The sequence below is a fragment of the Trichomycterus rosablanca genome, chromosome 20 (genome assembly GCF_030014385.1).
Source record: "Trichomycterus rosablanca isolate fTriRos1 chromosome 20, fTriRos1.hap1, whole genome shotgun sequence".
Taxonomy (NCBI): Eukaryota; Metazoa; Chordata; class Actinopteri; order Siluriformes; family Trichomycteridae; genus Trichomycterus; species Trichomycterus rosablanca.
In genome coordinates, this window is record NC_086007.1 from 22,866,540 (window position 1) to 22,885,250 (window position 18,711).

Genomic DNA, 18,711 nt, shown 5'->3' on the forward strand with positions numbered 1-18,711 from the left:
AAAAAAAAGTCTAAGTGCTATGTAGACATTTGGAAAGGTTGACTGTAAATTTAAATTGATCATGGTTTTGAGCATTTTACTAGGACATTTTTCTTTTTCTGTTATGAATGATTTGTATTGTATCAATTCATCTGCCAGGCTCATGTTCAGATCTGAAGGATATGCTGCAGCGAGTGAGTTAGCCTTTAAAGTGAGCTCACTGTTGGACATATCGTCAGGCATGAAAAGAACATCAAATAGCTCAGTTAAGTGTGTGTATGCATTCAAACGGTGGTTGAGACAGGACACAAGTTTGTCAATGACAACATTGAAAGTTTCGATCCGAAACTTGTCCTTTCCGTTAAATGCTACACCTGGCTCTGCACTATCATCAGACATAATTTTGCGCTTCTTTGTACGCTGGAGGTCATGCCTGTGCTCTTGGGAGACAGCAGTGGTGACATTTAAAGCTGCCCCTTCAAACACCTCAAAGTTATCTCTCTGTGCCGCCACAAAGTCTCGTAAAGACAAGAGAAGTTGTGTAGCTGTACATATGTCAATATCATGCTTCTGCAGCTGCAGGCTTGTGGCTTGGAACCTCTGTAGTATTGTGTCCCAGAAGTATGCCATGAAGGCCATCGCCAACGTGTCCAATTTGTCACAGAGTGCAGAGGCTTCACTTCGAGTTACACATTTCTCCTCCATATCTTTAGACATATCATTCAATGCCTCTCTCAGTTGTGCATAATATTTCCAAAGAGCCTTAGTTGACTCAGCTCGTGCGCTCCATCGAGTACCTGACAGTGATTTCAGTGTGAGTTTGATATCAGTATCACGGAAAACCTTTCCCCACCTGTGTGTAGATGATGCACAAAATGTGTACATTGCCTGTACAAAGTCAAAAAAACGTCCAGCTTCTGGGCTACTGTCAACAGCATTGACACCAACTAAATTCAGCGAATGTGCTGCACAGCGGACATAACAAATCAAAGGGTTTCTTTGTTTAAGATGAGCTTGGACTCCATTGTACTTTCCCGACATGTTACTTGCATTATCATATGACTGGCCCCTACAGTTGGATAAGTCTAGGCCCAGATTCTCCACCATAGCAACGACACACTCTGCCAAACTGTCCCCACTATGGTTTTCAATAGGCTCAAAAGCTAGAAAACGCTCAACTACATGTCCGTCATTATTAACAAACCTGAAAATAAAAGTAAGTTGGTCCACATGAGCAAGGTCTGGAGTGGAGTCAACTATAACAGAGAAGTATGGTCTCTACTTTCTTATGAAACAGGAAAAACGTGCTGAATGTAGCGGAGAAAAAGTAAAAGTATCGACTAGTATCGATCCGATTCCAATACCAACGTTGGTATCGATCGATACTTTTGATATTTGAATAGAGCCGATCACCCCTATTCTCCACATGTAGGCTGTAACTGTCATTGCCCAACAAACCAGTAGGTGATGCAGTTGATATAAATGTTCTACAGCCGAACTTCGAAGAAAAAGAAGAAGAAGGCACAAGCCGAACAACGAAGCAGAAAGAAATAAGAGAGAGAAAGAGAAAGAGAAGTCGTTTGGTTTCTGTTGTTCTGTTTATTGGAGCTTATTGGAGCTTGGAACAGTAATGGCGTCTCAGCAGCACCAACAGCAGGCTGCTTCAGCAAACCCTCAATCTGTACTGCAACAACAACAGCAACAAGCACAACAGCTCAGCCAGCAGCAAGACTTCGACCCTGTTCATCGATTTAAAATGCTCATCCCACAGTTAAAAGAAAGCTTACAGGTATGTTTACCATGTTATTTATTTCCCTGCTTCTTGTTTTATTATTTGAAGTCATGTCACAGTGTTCCGCACACTCCCCTGTACACTATACTGTACGCTAATGCAACCATACGTTTCAAATAATAGAACCAAACCCAAATCCTAAGGGCTGGTGTTGGGTGTGTTCCGAGTCCTGTTTGGTTTCAATAGTTAAATCTTGTAACATTTATTCCTATACAGCGTTTAAGATGGCCTCACGGTAATCCGTACACCATATGTTGACCTATATACATTGAAAGCATGCATTCAGTGCATTGTTTTAAGATCAGTGATGTTTAGATGTTATTTATATATAAAAAGTGAATACAGTGATGTTTTGCAATTTTATTTACCCTATTTTCCATGTTTTACCTATTGCTCACAGAAGTTTATCCAGGTGGATCATTCTCAGCACTGCAGTGACACTGACATGGTGGTGGTGTGTTAGTGTGTGTTGTGCTGGTATGAGTGGATCAGACAGCAGCGCTGCTGGAGTTTTTAAATACTCCTACCTAGTTGGTCCATTTTGTAGATGTAAAGTCAGAGACGATCGCTCATCTATTGCTGCTGTTTGAGTCGGTCATCTTCTAGACCTTCATCAGTGGTCACAGGACGCTGCCCACGGGGCGCTGTTGGCTGAATATTTTTGGTTGGTGGACTATTCTCAGTCCAGCAGTGACAGTGAGGTGTTTAAAAACTTCATCAGCGCTGCTGTGTCTGATCCACTCATACCAGCACAACACACACTAACACACCACCACCATGTCAGTGTCACTGCAGTGCTGAGAATGATCCACCACCCAAATAATAGCTGCTCTGTGGTGGTCCTGACCATTGAAGAACAGCATGAAAGGGGGGTAACAAAGCACGCAGAGAAACAGATGGACTACAGTCAGTAATTGTAGAACTACTAAGTGCTCCTATATGGTAAGTGGAGCTGATAAAATGAACAGTGAGTGTAGAATGTTATGGTTGATCTGTGTAAGTACAGTACAGTTAAATTATGTGGTCAGATTGCAGGGTCAGCCATTGTACGGTGCCCCTGGAACCGAGCGAATTAAGGGCCTTGCTCAAGGGCTCAACAGTGGCTGCAGGGTAGAGCCAGGATTCCAATCCACAACCTATCACTTGATAACACAACACTCTACCAACTAGGCTATAATATTGATATAATGAATACAAAATAAAAGTGAATTGTAGGGAACTCTGATGTTGAGAGTGCTGTCAATGATTTTGACCAATTTTTTTTTTTGCATTTGTTTCAGAATGTCATGAGTATTGCTTCACAAAACTTCGTACACAATTCTGGAATTGATAACGGAATGTAAGTATAAATTACTTCGTTTTATCCATACAAACTTGCTTGCTTATACATTTACCAAATACAATATATGCCCAAAAGTATGTAGATATTCCTCCTTATTAATGAATTCAGGTGTTTTGGTGACACCCATTATTAAGAGGTGTATAATTAATTATATTAAAGAACTAATAACTGTGCCCCTGTGCACAAAGCAAGGTCCATAAAGACATGGTTTGATGAGTTTAGTGAGTAGGAATGCTGTTACAGCTTCAAATGGGGATTTAACCCCAATACTAATTCCCATGGTTTTGAGAAGTGGATATAGTGTCTACATACATTTGGTCATATAGTGTATGTGAGTTTACAGTCACTAACATTTTGTTGTGGACAAATTTTACTAAGCTTTTTATTGTTTGAACTGCCAACTAATATAGATAAGTTAATAAATATAAGTAAATAAAGTTAATGGGCACTTGGGTGGCACAACCATCTAATTTGCTAGCTCACCAGTGGCCATACCTGAGGGAGGAAAGGTCAGATAGGGTTTCTACTGATTGCTGCTGCAAAGATGTGATCCCTTGCTGTCTGTTCGAGCCAGCATGAGTGGTGGAAAAATAACATAGAGCATAGTGTGACTCTCTGTATAGCTCTGTGAGAATCCACTGCTGGCAAGTGTAAAGAAGTAGCCAGTGACTGCCACATGTCTAGGAGAGGGTAGGTGCTAGTTTGCGGTTCTTCTCGGGGGGGGGGGGGATTACTAGATTGGGAATCTAAAAGACAAAAAATACCCTAACAAAAGAAATTACAATTATAAACTCTGACAGTTTCCCAGTATTACAGATACCATTACAATCTATTTATTAAAAAAGTGATTTTACATACTTGATGACGTTTTGATTTTTTTGTTTTCTAAGTCTTTTTACAGGAATAAAGTGCGTCCTCGAGTTTATTTAGACACTAATTTGCAATCAACCATTTATTATGATGTCTGTGCCCACATTTTAATAATATGTTTAGTCTAAAGCTGATCTCATCATCAAGTCTATGTCTGTACTTCGTTTTAGCACAGTGAGGGCGGAAAATCCACTCTCACCGAGGTAAGTAGTCGGGGATTTCAACAGCAATTGTAAACTTGTCCCAAAGTCCATCAGTGCTTATTGTGTTGATGTCCCCATTTGTGGTAGTCTGTGTTGAAAGTCCAGTGATGAAACCAAAACCAAGCTCATCACATATGCACCTCTTTCTCATGGCTTGTATTTGTAAAGCTTTCCTAAGTCACAGACTTGTTGTAGAATTTATGGCACAAATTATGTGGACACCCCATCTAATTAAGTTTAGGTGTTAGTCATAGCTATTGCTAAGTATGTAGAATTGATTGTTATATAAGTACTGTATAAATGTCATGTTCTTAGCATGACTGTCCTCCTGTGTGCAAAGGAAGGCAAGTAAAAGCATGGTTTGATTAGTTAAGGGTGGAGGAACTCCAATGTCCTGCACACTGCCCTGAAGTCAATTATTAAACACTTTTGAAATTAATTAGTAAGTTGACTGGGAGCTAAGTCTTTCCACACAACATTAGTCACAAATGCTGTTTTGACCATATGGCCACCAAGTCCCACAGAATTTTCCACAATATTGTGTAAGGCCATAGAGGCCTGTTATAGCTGCAAGGGGGGTCATAGTCAGGTGCTCATTGTTGGGTGTCCACATGCTTTTGGTCATAAGGTGGAAATGTTTAAAAGCAACAACAGTTCAGCCTCCAAGCAGTAAGCCACCTAATCCCATGGGATAGGAAAGAAATTGAATTTCTTGAATGCATGACTCAATTACCGAGTTCCAAACTGTCCCTGAAAGCAACACTAGGACATGGTCAGTCACTGATGTTGGACCAGAAGGATGCCTGGCTTACAATCAACATTCCAATTCATTCCAAAGGTGCTCATTTGTGTTTCAGGTCAGGGCTTTGTGTGGGCAACACCAAACATATCAAACCATGTGATTATGCACTGTGCCCTTCTTTTTGTCTACACCTGTTAGAAATGGGTGTGGCTGGCTGACACACCTGAACCTTATAATAAGAAGTAGTGTCCACATACTTTTGGCCATACAGTATATGTTTAGCTGTTCGTGAATGTTTAGGCCAACAGTGTGTTCTGAGCATGCACTAGAAGGGGTACATGTGGGATTTTGCATCCTTAAAACTGTCATTGGGGCCCAGCTTGAACCCAAAAATGGGTAAAATAATAAATTTCTTCCATCCATGTGCTCTCTCTTCATTTTACTGTAACTGGAATTTTTAATCTATAAGGGGTATTTCCTGTTGTAGTAGCTGTATTTGTTCCACGCTGACCCAGAATATCCTGATTAATTTATTTTGTTTATGCATGGACACCCATTAAAGCAAAACTATGTCCTTATTTTTCATTAACTTAGTTACGTATGGATTTTCTTGATTTCTCGTTCCAGAAAGAACAGCGACACTACAGTTCAACGTTTTGACAAGAGTTTAGAAGAGTTCTACGCCCTCTGTGATCAACTGGAGCTCTGTCTGGTAAAAACTTTAGTCACCATTAAAGGTTTTTCAATGATTTGTGCTCTGGTAAAAGATGCTAGCCCACCAGTGCTGAGATCTTGAGTGCTTACATGAACACACTATTGGCTGTGTCTGTTGGGGGAGGGACTAAAAGTGGCTTAAACAGGGTCCAATTTTGAACACAAGCTGTGGGAGAAGCAGAAAACCTGTTAGGCCATGTGACCAACATGATGCCCATCTGAAATGCATAGTCCTTTGGGGGGAAGGGGTGGATTTAGATTCAGGAACATCTCTTTATAGGCTATCAGAAAAGCATTAAATCTGTCCTGAAGGTAAATGGTGGCTTGACTTCTCATTAGCACCTTAAAAATGAACAAACTGTTTTGTCCACCCAGGTATAGTTTAAAATAATTCCATGCATAGTATCTGATTTTTTAGGATATTACAATAAAACAGCATAGTACCCGAGGTACGTAGTGAAAAAAAGACTAATCTGGGTTTTTGCTCTGTGTTTCCTGCAGCGTCTGGCCCACGAATGCCTTTCTCAGAGCATCGATAGCGCCAAACACTCTCCAAATCTGGTACCCACAGCAACCAAACCCGAGACAGTACAAAACGAGGCTCTGTCATACTCTCAGTATCTCAGCATGATCAAATCTCAGATATCCTGCGCTAAAGACATCCACAACGCGCTGCTCGAGTGCTCCAAGAAGATCGCAGGAAAGGGTCAGCCACAGGGCATTCTCTGAAGGTTCTTGATTTGTGTTCATCTTTGCTTCATCTTCATTATGGACTGTCTCAGGATTAGAAGTGTTTTTTGTACATACAAACAATTTAAAATGTCGATATGTGAACCTTTTTGGAAATAAAACATGTACATATTATTTGGAACAATTCATAATTAAATTGTGATACTGTTTTCAAGACAAACGTTGACAATCATTTTTTTCTGTTAGTCTGTTGCCTTAGTGTAACATCTAATCCCACTTGTCCACTGCACAGTACTCCACTGGCTGCTACATTTTTTAATCAGTGATAACATATTTAGTGGTTATTTCCATTGCCAAGCGAGTACTTTGGGCTCCCTTTGTTGACTGGAGCCCAAGCATACTGAAGCAGGCCACTTGGGTGGGTTGAGAAACAGTACATCCTGTGGTTCCATCAAAACCTCACCTCTAAACCCCTCCTTCACAGGCAACCTTGTCCAACTGGAGCCCGAAACTAGCACATTATTCGGATATGACTTGAGAGGTAGCTCAGTGGTTAGGGTATAGGACCAGTAATCGGAAGGTAGTTGGTTCAAGCCCCACATTTGCCAGCTTGCCACTGTTGTGCTCTTTAGCAAGACTCTCAACTGCTTGCAATCTATACTGTCTAAGTTGTAAGTCGCTTCAAGTTTTTAATGGTTACAAATTACACATAATGTAAGCGCTGCATCCTAAACCACATAGTATTGTGTAGATGGCTCTTCGGTAAAAGCTTTTGGCAAGATGTTGGTGTTTGTGGGAATTTGTGCCTATTCAGTCTAAACAACAGGCAGAGATTAGGCATTAATGTTGGACAAGAAGTCTTGGCTTGCAATCAGCATGTGGCTCTACTTAGCTGATAAAAGGATATAAGTGTCTGCCAAATGATTCAATGTTCCAGTTAATCCCAAAGTTGTTTAGAAAGGTTGGAAGAATAATGTATTACATACTTGTTTGCTACAGGTGCGGTTAAACCGCCAAAGCGTAATCATTATAAGGGGTGTTGACATACCTTTTGCTATTTAGTGTTTTTAGCACAACGTTGTGCTGGTTCGAAAGCGACGACAACTAAGTTCAGCCCGAGAAGATTCCCTATGATCGACAATGACAACTGTGTTTTCCCATGTTTGCAGTAAATACATTTCTTTATTGAATGACCACACATTACTCAGGTAAGGCAGCAGTGACACAGTTCATATTGAGCTATCTGTTTAGCTATGTGGATCAGAACTACCTGATTCAAAAAATGACTTATTATGACATTTAAGAGTTCCACTGTGGATTTGGACATCATTGGGAGTTTTGGGAGCTTTCAGATATGGAGAGAGATGGACGGTTGGGTTGATTTGGTCCGATGTATTTAAGGGGAGTGCATTTGGGCTTTTCGATCACCTCCAAGCCGAGGTACGGCTGCAAGACCTCTGGAACACGTACCGTTCCCTCCTGAAAGAAAACAGAAAATGGATTATTGTTCTGGAGCCGGACTGATGTTCTCTTACTGTGTACTTTTGTGTTCATAATAATCAAATGAACTAATTTACTTTAGTTAAAATACATTATATGGTCATATCTATGTGGAGACCTGGCTATGAACTTGTTGGCCTGACTTCTCAAGAAAAGCAAAACTAGAAAAGTGTCTGTTTGGTCAGAAGAGCACTGATTGAGGTCAGGCACTGACTGGGCTCTAGGTAGGACACTGGTGTTTGCTCCACACCAAATCACTGGCAAACCAGGTCTTTATCAGTGGCAATTTCTCTAAGACTGCAAGGGAAGCTCAGCTTCCCCTAAAATGTCAAAAATTAAATGGTCAAATATGTACAGTTGTGTTAACATTTCATTGACTACAAATGCGTTGGAACACATTCGTCTCGAAGACGAGTTTGTTCAGAATCAGCTACTTATCACAAATCGAATGACTCGATTTTGTTGACTTCTCATACATTCCTGGAGCGTCAATGCATTTGCCCGTAGAAGCTAAGCGTCTATTCACTTCAACGGGACTGCATGGAACGTTTTTTTTTTTTAATTGCTTCAAAACTCGCCGGTCATTGGATAAATGCCACGATTTTGTCCCGCCCCCGGACGCTGAGCGTCTCTGGGGGTGAATGGAGCTGTGGGCGGGTCTGGACAAGGAGCTTCTGCAAGATGATTGGAGGATCAGTCGAAAGGCTGAATCCCGTTTTGATTGACAGCTATTTTGAGATCTACACGTCACTTAATCACTGGGAGCTTCAGTCCCATCACGGATTTTGCGAGTGAAGTCGAAAGACAAACTGCTGCAACCCATTTCAGGCCATTTTCTTGAAAAGGAACGGAAGGCAGAATTTATGTATAAATAAATTGACACATTTTATGATGTAAGCCGACAATGAGCTTCCCCTCTTTGAAAGACCAGCAGCCGCCACTGTTCTTTATGGACCTTGCACACAAAAGTGCAGTAATGCTGGAGCAGGAAAGGCCCTTTTTCCATCCTCACCTTTGTCTGATGAGTCTCCAAAATGGCAATAATGGTGCGAGGAATAGCACATGCTGTAGCGTTTACCTGCAGTGACAAAAACAAATTGCTGGTTATTAGCACCAGGCCATTATTAGCTAATTCTAGTCTTGATATTGACTAAATAAATTAGTAACAATGCAATGACGTTACTCACAGTGTGAGCGTACTTCAGACTGCCATCGTTTCCTTCGTACAGGACATTAAGCCGTCGGCTTTGGTAGTCTGTGCAGTTTGATGCGCTGGAGATCTGAATATTAATTCAAGAAACAAAACAGCACAATATTTCAATTTTTTACTATTTTTGCTGCATACACACAAGTTCATCACAGTTCCAGTTGATTGGACCCTTCTAATTATTACTCCTAACTGTAGATATGGGCATTTTCAGGTGAGACTTGAGAAGATCAATACACCTTTGGATTATGAAGATTGGATATATAATCCCCCAACAACACTGCTGCACATGATACTCTCACACCAGTACAGCACACTTAATGTCATTACCATGTTGGTGTTATTGCAGCACTGAGAATGTTCCACCACTGGTCAGTGGCTCAGTCCTGATGATAAATGGGGTGCAGAGGGTGACAAAGATGGGCTACAATAGTAATTGTATACCCATAAAGTTCATCCCATGGTAGGTGTAGCTTACAAAATTATCAATATCACATATGTGCACCTAATAAAGTGCTCAGTCAGTGTGTTTTACTTTCATCATTTCATCTTATTTGAATGAATAAATGATTTGATTGATTTGCTGACCTCGCCATATCTTCCGCGGCCTGGCATCCATGCTTCGATATCATACTTTCTGAAGGCTGGTGCTCCCAGCTCTTGAGTTGGCATGTCTAAAACCCTGCGGAGGAAATAATAACATGTTAGGCTTATTTTTTATAACATTATTTATCATAGTATAAAAATATCAGTATACCTCAGCATATCTAGCTTAAACTGTCTTTACTTATAAGAGCACAGCAGAATGTGTGTGGATTTTAAGTGTAAAATCTTAATTTATAAGAAAACTAAAATAAACATAATAAATTGTGTTTTGGCTGCTTCATAAAGGTTTGTTAGTTCAGTTCTTCTTCACTCATCCCATTACAGACCTGAAATGTTAGTTTTATTGGTCTTGTATTATTAAAGAATTTGAGGATCATTTCTGTATTATCTTGGGTGAGGGTTTCTTTAGTCTTTGTCTTTCACTGTGTCTTTGGTGTCTGACATTCTTAGCAAAGTCTGGGGTCTCAGACCTGAAATGAAGCTTGAGGGAGGAGAAAATCTCCTTCTGCAATGATACAAACTCATCCAACAGCTGTGAACTCTCCTCTCCAGTGTCATCTGCTGTTACACCGAACATCTCCACCTGTGTGAAATAGGACATGACCCAGCTTAAATAAATCAGAGTTATCACAGTCTACTAAAATCAGATACAAATATATGTTAATTGCAAGCCAGCACTTCTACCTGACCTAACAAATGCTCTTCTCACTAACTGGTCCAAATTTTATTTTACCCTGGTCCACACTTTTCAAAATCATGTTGAAAGCATCCACATTAATAGCCATGCTTTTACAATGGTGTGTCCGTCAAGCTCACGGTCAGATGTCTGTTCGTTACCTTGTTGAAGTGATGAACCCTGTAGAGTCCCCATGTCTCTCTGCCGGTATCGGTTTCTGCTCTGTAACAGGTGCTACTGCACATTGTCCTTCAAAGTACATCACACACAAGTTGTCTGCTTGACACAGTTTTTCAATTTCTTTTAACCCATCAAATACAACGTATTTTAATTTTCTTACCTGACAGGCATGTCTTTCAAATTTACAGCGTGGTCCATAAAATATCCTTAAAGGTGGCATCAAGAAAACATTTTAATTATTTTCTATTACACAACAAGCACAAATTAATGGGACACATTATACTACAATGTGCTAAGCATTAAAAATTGCAATCTTTAAAAATAATCACCCATGTGATATTTCTAAAAATACTTACCTGCTATACCGACTTCTCCCGTGCCGGCGAGATTAAGGTCGGGGAAGCGGTTTGAATCCAGAGAGTAAACCTGCGAGCGGTGAGCGTGAGGCTGCATCCCACAACCTTCCTGAGCAAATAAGCACAAAGTAAAACGATCACTGTGGGTTAACATGTGATGCATGTGATATAATGCGCTGGTGTGTCAGATTAATGATATGCTTTTAATTTTGTGGCAACAGTTTGTGGAGGGCCATAAACATTGCCTGTAAAATAGGGTTGGTCTACCACTGACAAAATTGTTAAGGGTGTCTGTGGAAATTTGTGCCCAGTCAGTCAAAGGAATTGATGTTGGACAAAAAGCCTGAATCGAATTTATGGTTTTAATTCATTTCGACTCATTGGAGCATCTCTGAATGGACCTGGTTTTGTGCACAGGGGAACAGTCATGTTGGAACACTATACGATTATATCGATTGCAGCAATTGAAGTAGCGAATACACCTGTCCTGAATAAGTAGACAGGGTGTCCAATGTGTCTTTTGGCTATATTATGTGCCAGGGTGTGAATGCTAAACCAGTATGGTGCTGTATGTGCTTCTCAGTCATAGTCGTGAGGTACTTACAAACACAACACTTTTCAGCATGTCTGGAACAACCATCTGGATAAAACCCTGTTAATGACAAATGACAAATTAAAACTACACTATATGGTCATAAGTATACAGACACTTATTCACATTCCAAATCCATGAGCACCAACTTTCCTGTTCCAGCATGCTCTCCCTACCACCCATGCTCTCTGGCTCTCATCCTGGTTTAGAAATGTCTGAATGACCAACAAGCTTAATACAGGTGTCCATATACTTTTAGACATATAGTGTGAATTAAAAAAATGAAGACACACACACAGAGAGGCCACACTGACCTTTTTCTGGAGGAGGTCCAGTGCAAAATTCTGTAGTGCGGTTTGAAGTCTAGCCCCTGCTCCTCTCAGATAGTACGACCTATGACCTGATACATGAGCGAGGCGCCTAAAAAATACAGACCAGAATAAGAGCAAAGAAGAACAAAAAAGGTCAGTTAAAAATACCTAATCTTACCTTACCTTTGCCGGATGATGTCCAGACTTTCCCCTATTTCAAGGTGGCCTTTGGGTTTGAAGCCGAACTCTGTGATAGAGGCAATTCCATAGGATAAGAATTATTAATGACGGTGAGCATGTTAGCAACAGAATCTAAATCCTATAGAAATGAGACCTCTCACAAATAAATAACAGTATTTTACACTCATTGCACTCATTAAAGACCGATATCATGTGAAAAGTGGAACACCATATTAATGACGATGATTTAATAATTTCATGACTTAACAAGCTTAAAGTCAGGCATCCACATTCTTTTGGCCATACAGTGTACAACGTCAAAAGTACTGTACACTGGTTTTTGGTTTTATGACCACTCTCCCTCCTAACATGCTGTCGGAAGAGCTCTGATCCACCGTGGCATCAACTCAAGACATCTAAAGGATGCCATCTGTTCCAAGGGTAAACGATCCACATGTGTTCAGCCATTCACATGATCTTATAGAAAACAGGATTTATTGGGCCAGTTGAGTCAGCTCTCAGTGGTGAACAGGAGTGGCATGGGCACTCTGATCGGCCAGCGACTAGGCAGCCCCATACACAGAAGGGTTTGATGGCGTGTGTGTTGTGACACAGTATTAAAATGATCTCCAGTTTGAGCCACAGTAGCCCTTCTGTTGGTCCGTACCTAACATCATAGTCTTCATGTCCTCTGGCATCAGAGTCCTGGCCGCCCAACAACCTGGCTTGTCCCTCCTAAGACCACTGTCAGTGGGCACTCACCATGGCTGCCTTTGAGCACTTATTGATGTCTCGGTAATACTTGAACCAAATCATCTGACCTCAACTAGACATTCTTATGCACATGTTTGGGGGGTGGTCCTTATGTTTTGGGTCATCAGTGTATTTTTTTTTTTTTTTTTTTAATTACCATTTAGAAGCATTTAACTAAATATGAGCTTGTACTTCTAATATGTTAATGAACTGAAACAACTATTCAGACTAGTGTGTTCGAATCTTGGCCTAGCCACAACTGGCCGGGCGTCCACACAAACACGATTTGCAGAGTGTGATGGAGAGAAGGTCAGATGGGGTCTCTTCCCACTGCGATATGCAAATTTAGTGATAATAACAAGCTGAACAAATTCCATACCTGCTTTCTGTCCAACTAGTTCGACCACCCTCGCCTGGCTCTCATCTCCAATGGGCTAAAAAAGAAGCAGTAAAAATATATCAGTGTTTTTATCCAATTGTGACTAAGTATAATACATTATATTATATTGGGCCTTTCACAGGAGCCCAACAGTGGCAACTTGAACCAGGTGAGGCTTGAACCAGACACTCAGCCACCACTGCCATGGTTTTCAATTTTTATGATCAATTTATGCATTGCATGGTGAATATTAGTGTTTGACAACCAGAGATGGTGTTTGATTGGTATGAATGGTGAATATTAGTGTTAGATTACTGATCAGGTGAATTCTTACCACATCTGGATGTGTTTTGTTAGGAAGCCTCAGAGCTCGGCAAAAAAGCTGCTGCTCCAGGTCAGTCTGCTGTGGGTAAAGCTGACTCAACCTCGCTCTGATCTCTCTGCCCTCCTCTCTCGCTAAGCCATATTCCTTTAGCTGGAAGATGGAAGGGCACAGAAGCAGAAGAAGAAGGTTCTATAATGACATTTAGCTTTGTGGAGTGAGCCACCAATTTCTTATTAGTAATTTCTGTGTCCATATAAATAGGGTTAATGGTGGAACAGCTGTGAATTCTTTGATATTTTATTAAAGAAAATATCATTTAGCTGGTCTGCTGTTTTAAAACATTCCACAACAAGCAGATTAAATGGTAACACGTGAGATAAGAATTACAAATAATTTAGGTATTTTACCACTAGCCGTACATAATATTGTGAAAAGATTCAGGGAATTCTGAGACATCTAAGTTTGTGTAGGGCAACGCTAGAAACTACTGTTAAATGTGTGACCTTTCGCCACTCAGGTGGCACAGCGGTAAAACACGCTAGCACACCAGAGCTGGCATTTAAATTAAATGGTTCGAAACTCAGCTCTGAGCTCTGAGAGAGGAGGGTTCGAAACTCAGCTCTGCCTACACAAACAACAATTGGCTGTTGTTCATACAGGGTGCGAGTCGTAGCCGTGACCTCATAACTGATGCAATTATGACCTCTGCTGGCTGTTTGATGGTGCCTGCAAAGAGTCGAGGGATAGTGCGTTGATCAGGGTGTGGCTCTCCACACAACACAAAGCTGATCCGCATATGAACCTCGCCTTGTGCAGGTGAAAAGATGCAATCGGCTACTGCACATGTGTCGGAGGAGGCGTGTGTCAGTCTTGCTCTCCTAAATCAGGAGTGGGGATCAGCATCGGTGGAGAGGAAGCGTAATGCAATCGAATAATTGGGTGCGAACAGATTGGGAGAAAAATCTGAGGCCTAGACATCATTGCAGAACAAACCGTCATGCTACTCTAATAAATATAGTCACATGGCTTTGAGAGGTTATCTACTGTACAACACAAAAACCATTGCCATCAAGAAATGCAACCCAGTGGTAAGCATGTCTCCATCCCAGCTTTTCTGAATGTATTGCAAGAAATGTACTAATGAATACGTGGTGTATGACATAAAACTTACACCTGATAGAACTTTTTTGTCATGCTGCTCCTGTAAAAAAACAGAAACATACAAATCAGACTCACCAGATTTACAGAAATGATTAGATTACATGATTCTGAATAGTGATGACATGATTCTTAATAGTGATGACATGATTCTGAATAGTGAATAGTGATGACATGATTCTTAATAGTGATGACATGATTCTGAATAGTGAATAGTGATGACATGATTCTTAATAGTGAATAGTGATGACATGATTCTTAATAGTGATGACATGATTCTGAATAGTGAATAGTGATGACATGATTCTGAATAGTGAATAGTGATGACATGATTCTTAATAGTGATTACATGATTCTGAATAGTGAATAGTGATGACATGATTCTTAATAGTGATGACATGATTCTGAATAGTGAATAGTGATGACATGATTCTTAATAGTGAATAGTGATGACATGATTCTTAATAGTGATGACATGATTCTGAATAGTGATGTTATGATTCTTATGATTCTTAATAGTGATGACATGATTCTTAATAGTGATGACATGATTCTGAATAGTGATGACATGATTCTGAATAGTGATGACATGATTCTTAATAGTGAATAGTGATGACATGATTCTTAATAGTGATGACATGATTCTGAATAGTGATGTTATGATTCTTATGATTCTTAATAGTGATGACATGATTCTTAATAGTGATGACATGATTCTGAATAGTGATGACATGATTCTGAATAGTGATGACATGATTCTGAATAGTGACGACATGATTCTGAATAGTGATGACATGATTCTGAATAGTGATGACATGATTCTGAATAGTGATGACATGATTCTGAATAGTGATGACATGATTCTGAACAGTGATGACATGATTCTGAATAGTGACGACATGATTCTGAACAGTGATGACATGATTCTGAATAGTGATGACATGATTCTTAATAGTGATGACATGATTCTTAATAGTGATGACATGATTCTGAATAGTGATGACATGATTCTGAATAGTGATGACATGATTCTGAATAGTGATGACATGATTCTTATGATTCTGAATAGTGATGACATGATTCTGAAGTGATTACATGATTCTTGTGATTCTGAATAGTGATGACATGATTCTGAATAGTGATGACATGATTCTGAATAGTGAAAAGTGATGACATGATTCTGAATAGTGATGACATGATTCATAATAGTGATGACATGATTCATAATAGTGATGACATGATTCTGAATAGTGAAAAGTGATGACATGATTCTGAATAGTGATGACATGATTCTGAATAGTGATGACATGATTCATAATAGTGATGACATGATTCTGAATAGTGATGACATGATTCTGAATAGTGATGACATGATTCTGAATAGTGATGACATGATTCATAATAGTGATGACATGATTCTGAATAGTGATGACATGATTCTGAATTGTTTGTTTGTTTGTTTATTAGGATTTTGACATCATGTTTTACACTTTGGTTACATTCATGACAGGAACGGTAGTTACTGTTTACACAAAGTTATATTGAACACAGTCATGGACAATTTTGTATCTCCAATTCACCTCACTTGCATATCTTTAGACTGTGGGAGGAAACCCACATGACACATGATTCTGAATAGTGATTACATGACCTGGTCAACCTATCAAAGTAAGAACACACACCTCTCTTTATAAGTGTTTAATCATGCTGATCTGATCCCTACATATAGCTTTTAAAATACTGACCACAAGAGTCCGAACTTTCTCACTGATCATTTTCTTCTGTTCCTCAAACTGCTGTATTTCCTTTCTGACCACCTGCAGCTGCTTCCACGTTGAGATCTAAACAGAATTCAGTTATCACCGTTATCACAATAAATCATAATGATGCAGCATTTATGTGAAGGTCATGACAAGACAATTAAACAGATCTTACAATATCTCTAACATCAGCTGCTCTCAGATCTCCTTTCCTGTTCTCCAGCTCTGAGATCACCTGCTCAGTGTGCTGACAGATCCTCTGCATATCGAGGTCGGGTTTATCACTGTAACCCTCTTTAATGTGTTCATAAAGACTTGATTTGAGGCGAACATGACCGGATGAACAGGAGCGATAAAACACGTTTCTGTTGTTACACATATGATGTCTTACTGCAGCCGGGAAGAAGGAGCAAAAGCGTGTCACTTTACTGACAGAGGACGCCATGTTTTACTCCAGTTAGCTATTGCACAACGGAAAACTCCCAAACGGCGTAAAGTATAATAAGTAGTGCACTATATAGGGAGCAAAATAGATTTTTCTAAAAAGTCTGTATAGAGCCGTTTGAAATACTGCCAATAAAACTACGGACGCCGGTCTGACCCAAACCGTTAACCCTACTTTACTCCTGACCCCTTGTACTGTTATTTTTTTCAATTCTGTACTGTTTGTTTGTTTTGTTTGTTTATTAGGATTTTAACGTCATGTTTTACACTTTGGTTACATTCATGACAGGAACAGTAGTTACTCATTACACAAGGTTCATCAGTTCACAAGTTTTATATCAAACACAGTCATGGACAATTTTGTATCTCCAATTCACCTCACTTGCACGTCTTTGGACTGTGGGAGGAAACCGGAGCACCCGGAGGAAACCCACGCAGGCACGGGGAGAACATGCAAACTCCACACAGAAAGGACCCGGACCGCCCCACCTGGGGATCGAACATGCTGTACTGTAACTAAGTGTGAAAAATAAATAAATAAATAAAGTACACTAACAACATGATGACATGATTTTTTAATTTTACATATTATTTTACAGGGCGACACGGTGGCTCGGTGGGTAGCACTGTCACCTCACAGCAAGAAGGTCCTGGGTTGCATCCCCAGGCGGGGCGGTCCGGGTTCTTTCTGTGCGGAGTTTGCATTTTCACCCCGTGTCTGCGTGGGTTTCCTCCGGGTGCTCCTGTTTCCTCCCACAGTCCAAAAACTACTTTGTCAGTTTGAAAGCCCAGATTTTATTGATCACCTTGGGTAAATTAGACATCTACAGACCAGAAGCGTAACGGCATTCAGTGGACACTTTGGAAGCAGTTGGACGATCTCGACTTTGCCGATGACCTGGCTCTCCTCTCCCATACCCAACAACAGATGCAGGAAAAGACCAGCATCGTTGTGGACAACTCAGCTAGACTGGGCCTTAGTATCAACAGAGGGAAGAGCAAGGTGTTCAAGACAAATGCATCTAACGAGACACCCATCGCAGTCCAGGGTGAGGCGCTGGAAGAGGTGGATAGTTTCACCTATCTCGGCAGCATCCTGGACAGCCATGGAGGAACAGATGCAGATGTCAGAACCCGCATCGGTAAAGCACGAACAGCCTTCCATCAGCTGAAGAACATCTGGGGATCCAGCGAGATCAGCACCACCACCAAGATCAGGCTCTTCAACACCATAGTAAAGCCAGTATTACTCTACGGAGCAGAGACCTGGAGAACCACCGTCACCACCATGAAGAAAATGCAGGTCTTTATTAACACCTGCCTCAGGAAGATCATAAAGATCCGCTGGCCCGATAAGATCAGCAATGTAGAACTGTGGCAACGAACAAAGCAGCAGCCTGTTGACCAAGACATCCTTCAGAGACGCTGGCGATGGATTGGCCACACCCTCCGCAAACCTACATCCAACATCACCAAACAATCCCTCACCTGGAACCCCCAAGGGAAGAGGAAGAGAGGACGGCCTAGAAATACCTGGCGCCGAGATCTGGATGCAGACGCCAAGCAGATGGGCAAGACGTGGGGACAGCTGGAGAGACTCGCCCGGAATCGTGATGCCTGGAGAGAGCTTGTCGGCGGCCTATGTCCCAGACGGGACCACAGGCGGAAATGAAAAAAAAAAAAAGGGTAAATTAACGTGTTACAGCAGTATGAAAAGGAGGTAGAAACAGAAAGAATACAACTAAGATAAGATAACACTTTACTGATCCCAAAGGAACTTGCAGAGTAAAAAAAATAATGTAGTTGTATTTAAACTAAAAATTCCCTTTAGAAAAGTGATGCACATATATTATTGTGAAATATAATATATACATTACAAAATATGAATAATATTTTGCATATTGCACTTTTTTATTGCACTAAAGACATATGAGTGTAGATATGAGTGATAT

The 18,711-nt window shown here is 40.5% G+C and overlaps 2 protein-coding genes across 3 annotated transcripts; one reads left to right on the forward strand and one right to left on the reverse strand.

Annotated features, from left to right (window-relative positions):
- Positions 1-1,501: 1,501 nt before the first annotated feature.
- On the forward strand, positions 1,502-6,552 carry med29 (mediator complex subunit 29). Of its 2 annotated transcripts, XM_063016903.1 has the most exons (5): positions 1,502-1,768; positions 3,052-3,110; positions 4,154-4,186; positions 5,556-5,640; positions 6,144-6,552. In XM_063016903.1, exons 1-5 carry the CDS (start codon positions 1,610-1,612, stop codon positions 6,369-6,371), a joined length of 564 nt encoding a protein of 187 aa, XP_062872973.1. In that variant the 5' UTR covers positions 1,502-1,609; the 3' UTR covers positions 6,372-6,552. The 2 variants fall into 2 exon arrangements, with proteins under 2 accessions (XP_062872973.1, XP_062872972.1); XM_063016902.1 differs by lacking the exon at positions 4,154-4,186.
- Positions 6,553-7,484: 932 nt separating this feature from the next.
- On the reverse strand, positions 7,485-16,759 carry sars2 (seryl-tRNA synthetase 2, mitochondrial). Its single transcript, XM_063016452.1, has 16 exons — positions 16,491-16,759; positions 16,301-16,396; positions 14,569-14,598; positions 13,407-13,547; positions 13,073-13,127; positions 11,944-12,007; positions 11,764-11,869; positions 11,462-11,509; positions 10,858-10,966; positions 10,662-10,707; positions 10,483-10,570; positions 10,116-10,228; positions 9,628-9,721; positions 9,020-9,112; positions 8,845-8,910; positions 7,485-7,811 (listed from the first exon to the last, which is right to left on the reverse strand). Exons 1-16 carry the CDS (start codon positions 16,692-16,694, stop codon positions 7,659-7,661), a joined length of 1,506 nt encoding a protein of 501 aa, XP_062872522.1. The 5' UTR covers positions 16,695-16,759; the 3' UTR covers positions 7,485-7,658.
- Positions 16,760-18,711: the final 1,952 nt, after the last annotated feature.

What these genes read in the sequence shown, in the direction of transcription:
- med29 (XM_063016903.1), top strand. Translation starts at nt 1,610, where the DNA reads ATGGCGTCTCAGCAGCACCAACAGCAGGCTGCTTCAGCAAACCCTCAA. An exon ending in TCTGGAATTGATAACGGAAT is followed by an intron (nt 3,111 to 4,153) that starts GTAAGTATAAAT and finishes ACTTCGTTTTAG; the next exon opens with CACAGTGAGGGCGGAAAATC. An exon ending in GAAAATCCACTCTCACCGAG is followed by an intron (nt 4,187 to 5,555) that starts GTAAGTAGTCGG and finishes TTCTCGTTCCAG; the next exon opens with AAAGAACAGCGACACTACAG.
- sars2 (XM_063016452.1), bottom strand. Translation starts at nt 16,694, where the DNA reads ATGTGTAACAACAGAAACGTGTTTTATCGCTCCTGTTCATCCGGTCAT. An exon ending in TTGAAAGACATGCCTGTCAG is followed by an intron (nt 10,571 to 10,661) that starts GTAAGAAAATTA and finishes TGTACTTTGAAG; the next exon opens with GACAATGTGCAGTAGCACCT. An exon ending in TCCCTCAAGCTTCATTTCAG is followed by an intron (nt 9,722 to 10,115) that starts GTCTGAGACCCC and finishes TTTCCTCCGCAG; the next exon opens with GGTTTTAGACATGCCAACTC.